This window comes from Saccopteryx bilineata, chromosome 2 (assembly GCF_036850765.1).
Source record: "Saccopteryx bilineata isolate mSacBil1 chromosome 2, mSacBil1_pri_phased_curated, whole genome shotgun sequence".
Taxonomy (NCBI): domain Eukaryota; kingdom Metazoa; phylum Chordata; class Mammalia; order Chiroptera; family Emballonuridae; genus Saccopteryx; species Saccopteryx bilineata.
The window spans coordinates 311,055,455-311,061,454 of NC_089491.1; the positions used below are offsets into that span (position 1 = coordinate 311,055,455).

The 6,000-nt window shown below is 44.6% G+C and overlaps 1 protein-coding gene across 2 annotated transcripts in view; it reads left to right on the forward strand.

Moving 5' to 3' along the window:
• Window positions 1-5,184, forward strand: part of ACP6 (acid phosphatase 6, lysophosphatidic) — a 42,638-nt gene extending 37,454 nt beyond the window's left edge. For both annotated transcript variants that reach the window (XM_066255183.1, XM_066255184.1), the window contains exons 8-10: window positions 2,690-2,785; window positions 4,216-4,381; window positions 4,988-5,184. In XM_066255183.1, the coding sequence (XP_066111280.1) occupies window positions 2,690-2,785; window positions 4,216-4,381; window positions 4,988-5,134 (409 nt within the window). In that variant the 3' untranslated portion in view covers window positions 5,135-5,184. The remainder of the gene's footprint in view (window positions 1-2,689; window positions 2,786-4,215; window positions 4,382-4,987) is intronic.
• Window positions 5,185-6,000: the final 816 nt, after the last annotated feature.

The following is a 6,000-nucleotide window of genomic DNA, read 5'->3' on the forward strand; positions in this document are numbered from 1 at the left end:
CGCTCACTCCTTATCTGCGCGCGCACACCAGGATATGAGGCCGGCCGTGGTTCCCTCTGAGTGAAACACCCTCTAGCACGGAAAATCTCCACCGTTGGAATTAGTTCTCACTCACTCCCGTGCGTGGCTTTCCCAGGGCGCTGGGGCTGCCCTGAGACTCTGCCCTCGGCCCACAGAAAGGCCTCTGACCCTGCCTCTCTGTGGGGTAACACGGGCACCCACTTCCGGGGCTTAGGAAGAAATTCTCGCCCACTAACTGCGCACCGACCAGGAGACCGGGTAAAATGGCCACTCTGCTTGTCTTTCTTTGTTTGGGTTTGGCGCGAGTGTTAGCTTGTATTGCCCGGGTTGCCACAGGATCAGATTTTCCTCGGCTTGGATCTCCGTGCCACAGCCTGGTTCGGCCGTTTGTGCTGCGGCGGCCTGGATCTATTCACCCCCTTTGCCCGCCTCAGTTTCTATATTCACAGTTACCAGAGAAAGCCGCCCTGTTCAGGTTAGTGAGGAAGGCGGAGCATTTCTTACTCCCTATTTCCTTCGGGGTTTGGTTATATATTTAGCCAATTTTTCACTCAATCATACCTTTGGGTGTATTGCGAAGCATCTGGAAGCTCCAAGTATAGGTTTTTCTGTTTCTGGTTGAAGATCTTGTTGAGTTTTGGGGGAGAGTTATCGGTATCGCTTCCTACCCCGCCATTACTCTCGGCTCATCTCAATTTAATTTTTTTAAAAAGTACATTCAGCTTACACTCAGCTTAGATGACTTAGTAGAGGAGGGGACTGGAAATAGAGGAGCAGGACTAGGAAGATGAGTGGGAGGAAAAGCAGCTATCATTTCAAGAATTTGCAGTTTGTTGCATAAGAATAAGAGCTTCTAACTGCTTTTCTCCCAATCAGAGCCAGTGTGTCCACTTACACTGAGGGCATCCAGAAGGCTCCAGCCTCACCACTCAGCTTGCTGTCATTACCTGTACTTGCCACCTTCCCTCATCTGTTTCTGAAGCTGCTCCAACAGACTTAAATTGTCACTGACTGCCCTCTTCTCCATTAATACACCCACACCCACACGTACACACACACACATATACTTAGCAAATATTTTAGGCTTTGTGCCTTATGCTTTATCTGTTGCAACTACTCACCTCTGCCCATATAGCATGAAAGCAGCCATAGACAATATGCAAACAAATGGGTACAGCTGTGTTCCAAAAAAATTTTATTTACAAAAACAGGCAGGTGGGTTGGATTTGACCAATGGCCATAGTTTACTTTCTCCTGGTGTAAAGCATTTTAAACAAGACCTGTTTAAACAAAACCATACAGTACTTGTTTTTCTCTGACTGGCTTATTTTTCATTTTAATTAGCCCTGATTTCATAAAACTAATGTTTCTTCAAGCACAAATGGTTATAACCTCACAATGCCATCCAATTTTGCTTGGCCTGCACACATTTTCTGGAAAGTGTATATACTTATAGCATTGGTTGCCTACTCCTCATCCTTGCTCAACTTTCCCTGATTTGTATAGGTGGCCATTTATTCAGTCAGCATAAATAAGGATTGGTCTAAGATAATCACAGCAGCACCATTTCCTTTTGTCAGTTATTCAGTTCTGGGAATTCTAGGAGAGGTTTATTTTCCTTTTTGATAACAAGTGAGAGGCACCAAAACCAAGTCTTTTGGCCACTTACTAGCCCTCATTTTACTGCTTTGTTTAGTACTATGATACAATATAGTACTAAAGGTGGATGTTTGAGTTACAACATCCACCTTGTGATCATGAGGTGACCAGCCTGAGAACGAAAGTGGTGGAGCCACAGTGCCAACTATGAGAGCCCTACCACTGAACTTCTTGTTAATCAAATCTGTAAATAAGAAAGGTCCTTATGAGCCCTGGCCAGTTGACTCAGTGCTAGAGTGTCAGCCAGCATGTGGAAATCCTGGGTTCAATTCTCGGTCAGGGCACACAGGAGAAGTGGCCATCTACCTCTCCACCCCTCCACCCCCCACCCCCTGCAGCCATGGCTCGAATGGTTTGTGCAAAGTTGGCCCTGGGTGATGAGGATAGTTCCATGGACTCAACCTCATCCGATAAAAGAACTTGGTTGCCAGGTAACAGAGCCACAGACCAGCCAGGCAGAATATTACCTGGTAGGGGCTTGCCAGGTGGATCCCTGTTGGGGCGCATGCAGGAGTCTGTCTCTGCCTCCCTGCATCCCACTTAGTTTTTAAAAAGAAAGAGAGAAAGAAAGGTCCTTATGGTCTAATCTCCAAACAAGGCTGCTGACCCATGGGAGGTATAGTTTAGTATGTGGTTCCTTCAGATCGCTTTTCTAAGGGCCTTCTGTTAATTCCTGAAAGTCCTTACCAGCTTTGTTCTTTTATTCCTGAAGGCCTAGTTCTGTTTGACTTCTCTGGTTACCCTACCAGCACAGCTCCTCCCATCTCAGCTGCATTCATACCAGGTCTATATGCTGATGCATTTGATGTTGGAAGAGTTTGTGCACAAAGAACCCTCAAACTTGAGGTAGTGCCATGTTTCTCCTTCCAACCTATCACTGTCCCTCATAATTGACTTGTCTTTTTCTCAGTTCTGTCTGATCTGTCTGAGGTCCTCAGGGAAAGAATCAGCTTGTGCCCTCTGTGTGCTGTGTAACTGCTGGGGGTTAAATGTTGTTTTCTTGCAATAGGGAAAGTCTTCAGATGGCAGTTGGACCATTTCTCCACCTCCTGGAGAGCAACATACTGAAAGTTGTGGACCCTGACATTTCATCCGGCCAGAATAGGTATGTGGTACAGCAACTCGGCTTTGTGCAGCTGAGGGCAGTGGGTGGGGGGTGAGGGGCAGAGGGCTCAGGCTGTAGAGAAGAATCCCAGGTTTTAGGTGGGCAAGAACTAGGCTGTCAGTGACTGAAGGTAGATATTTAAGAGGCCGTGAGTCCCAAAGACATTCACAACATTTAACCTTTCTTCCTACTATACCCATTCTACCATATTATAAAATTTTAATTTTAGTTAAAAGACTCCTAAATTTATTTTTGTTTTTTTCTAATTGAACATGTGTCAAACAGTATAGCTAATTATGATGTTACACTGATTTGCCATTATAATAACCCAAAACAAAGGGAATTGATTAATAGATTGTTTATTTTGAATACCTTCATTGAGTATATAGAAAGATAAGATGCCATTAGGCATTTTAAAATGTTGGAAGTGGCTTGTGAACCTCCATCACCACTTTGTAAAGCCTAGGAGCCCAGGTTAGGGACCACAGGTTTAGAATGTTCTGTATCCTAGGCACTTGCTAAGCACAGTGTGGTCTGCAGATGAAGGCTTTGTTTTACCATCACCTGGGAGTTTTTTAGTTTCTCAGGCTCCAGCCTGACCTACTGAATTAGAATCTTCATTTTAACAAGACCCACAAGGAAAGACTGGGGACAGTGAGTTGAAACAGGAACATTCAGGAACTTGGGGGCCAAGATTTATAATAGCAAATTACAGGAATGCCCATCCCTGTCCATCACAGTACCCATGATAACAGTACAGTTCCTGCTGGCCTTTGCCACTTTGCCCCCATAGGCCTTATATCGGTAGACTACTATAGGACTCAGTGCTAGTCTTCTAGTTTGGGGATCAACATATAAGATCCTTGATCTTTCCCAAAATAGATAGAGGAGTCAGATAGATATGGATCAAAATAGCAACTTTATTACTGATTAAAACCATTTGGAGAATGTGTTGAGAGCAAAAGAGGTTCATTAATATTTATCTGAAATGAACTTAATTTCTCCGAAATGCAAGCTTCCCCAGCAAAGAGGAATGCTTGCTCTACTAAACTCATTGCACACTTGAGTAGGAAGAACATTTGCCTTAGGCAGGCAGGTTCCAGAGAGAAAAGAGGAAGGGCCCAAAGCACATTTGTTCATATTCTTTGAAACTTACCGGGGTAGGACTGAGTGGGTAGGTGGGTGAGCAAGTGGGTGGGAGGAGGCCAAGAGAGCTACTCCGGTGGGGATTCCGCTTCATGAAAACATGGGAGTAGGAATAAGGTTTCTCCCACCTTCTACTTAAAAGGAGTTTTATACCAGACTCAACTGATTTCTAGATGTCATCTTTTTTTGAGGCAAGTGTTGTTCCTTACTGAAAAGAGGCAGGTAGTATCCTGGCCTCCAGATGCCTTAGTAAGGATTTGTGGAGAACTGTTTCCTCATTGCAGAAAGCTGTACCTCTATGCGGCTCATGATGTGACTCTCATGCCTCTCTTAATGGCCCTGGGGATTTTTGACCACAAATGGCCACCATTTGCTGTCGACGTGACCATAGAACTCTACCAGCACCAGGAATCTAAGGAGTGGTTTGTGCAGCTGTATTACCATGGGAAGGTAAGACCTTTGAGGTGTGGTTAGTTGATAGCTAGGCACCCTTCTCCCAATCCCAGCCACCTAATTTCAAATACCAAGTCTCCCTCCTAGGGCCCAGTGGAACCTCCATTGGTATAATCAGCATTCATTAGGGCAACTCATGGCTGTGGCCTAGGGATAGGCCGAATTTGACATGTAGAGGCAGGCTATGACTTGGGCTTATCCCAGTTCCATTATAGACTGTAGGAACAGGACCCTCCCCCCCTTCTCCTGAGTGTTTCTGCCAAGCTGTAACATCCTAACTAAGAAGCCTGTTTTGAAAATTAATGATGGTGTCTTTAGGAGGTGGTGTGTGCTGTCAGCGCTCTTGGTGCCTTGGCCACTTCGGCAGGTTGCTGTCCAGGGCAAAGGCTACAGCAGTTCCCAGCTCTGGCCCTAATTTTACTGTATCTTTGCAGTCAGTTCAAGAGTTTTTGAATGACTTTACAAGCAGGCATAGTGCTCTTATTTTGGAACTGATTAGTGGGGTCTTGCTAGCTGCTATATGTGTGCATACACAGACCATTGAGCACAGCTGAAAACAGTAAGACAGGGTCCTGTCCCTGCTGAGGAATGTCTTTTTCACAGGAGCAAGTGCCGAGAGGTTGCCCGGACCAGCTATGTCCACTGGACAAGTTCTTGAACACCATGTCAGTTTACACCTTAAACCCAGAAAAATACCACACACTATGCTCTGAAGCACAAGTGATGGAAGTTGGAATGGAAGGTGACTGATTTTCCAAGCAGGATGTGTTAATTTTTAAATAAAATACCTTTACACAATGCCTCTGGCTGTTGTGTTTAGGAAAGGAAGGCACAAGAGTTAATGCGCATTAACAGAAGGTAAGAGTCTTTCCTTCCTGTAGGTAATATTAAGGCCACTTCTTGAAAGGAAAAGCAGCGTAATGTTGAGTCCAAAGGGATATTTCCGATATTGTGCCTTGATTTCCATGTCCAGAAACATCTATCCATGACATAAGCTGGAGACAACATGGCCCTATAGAATTATGTTGGCTTTGGACTTTAGTTCTTTATTTCACAAATATATAGTACCTACTATGCAGTAGTCATTTTAAAGGTGAAAAGTTTCTGTCCTCAAGTTTTTTTAGTCCAGTAGGAGAGACAGATAAGTAAATCTGTGATGACTATAAAGTATGTTTCATTCTGTGATAAGATATATCAGGGGCTACAAAGAAGAAGCCCATAGCCCAGCTGGCAAAGAAAGGTGAGTAGGAATTAACCAGGAAAGCAAAGAGGAAAGGATATTTTGTGTAGGTAAAAGGATGGCTTGAAATTCAAGAGACACTGCTGGGCCATAAGATGGCACCAAGCTCTGGAGACCCAGCAGAAAGGTGCAGGAAGGTCTCAGCGTCTGGTGGCTGTAGCTCCAGAACTGAAGACAAGGGCTCCACAATGGTCGGCTGGAACCACTCTCAACATAAGAGCTCCACTTTTAACTGGACTCCCAGGGGTACCTGTTTCCTTATTAATTTTCTCAGTCTTCCCCAGAATCTATTTCTAACTTCTGCTTATCTCAAACAACTAATCCCCTTATCTTTCAGAGAAAATAGCAGTTACACAAACCTCTCCACTTCCAACCA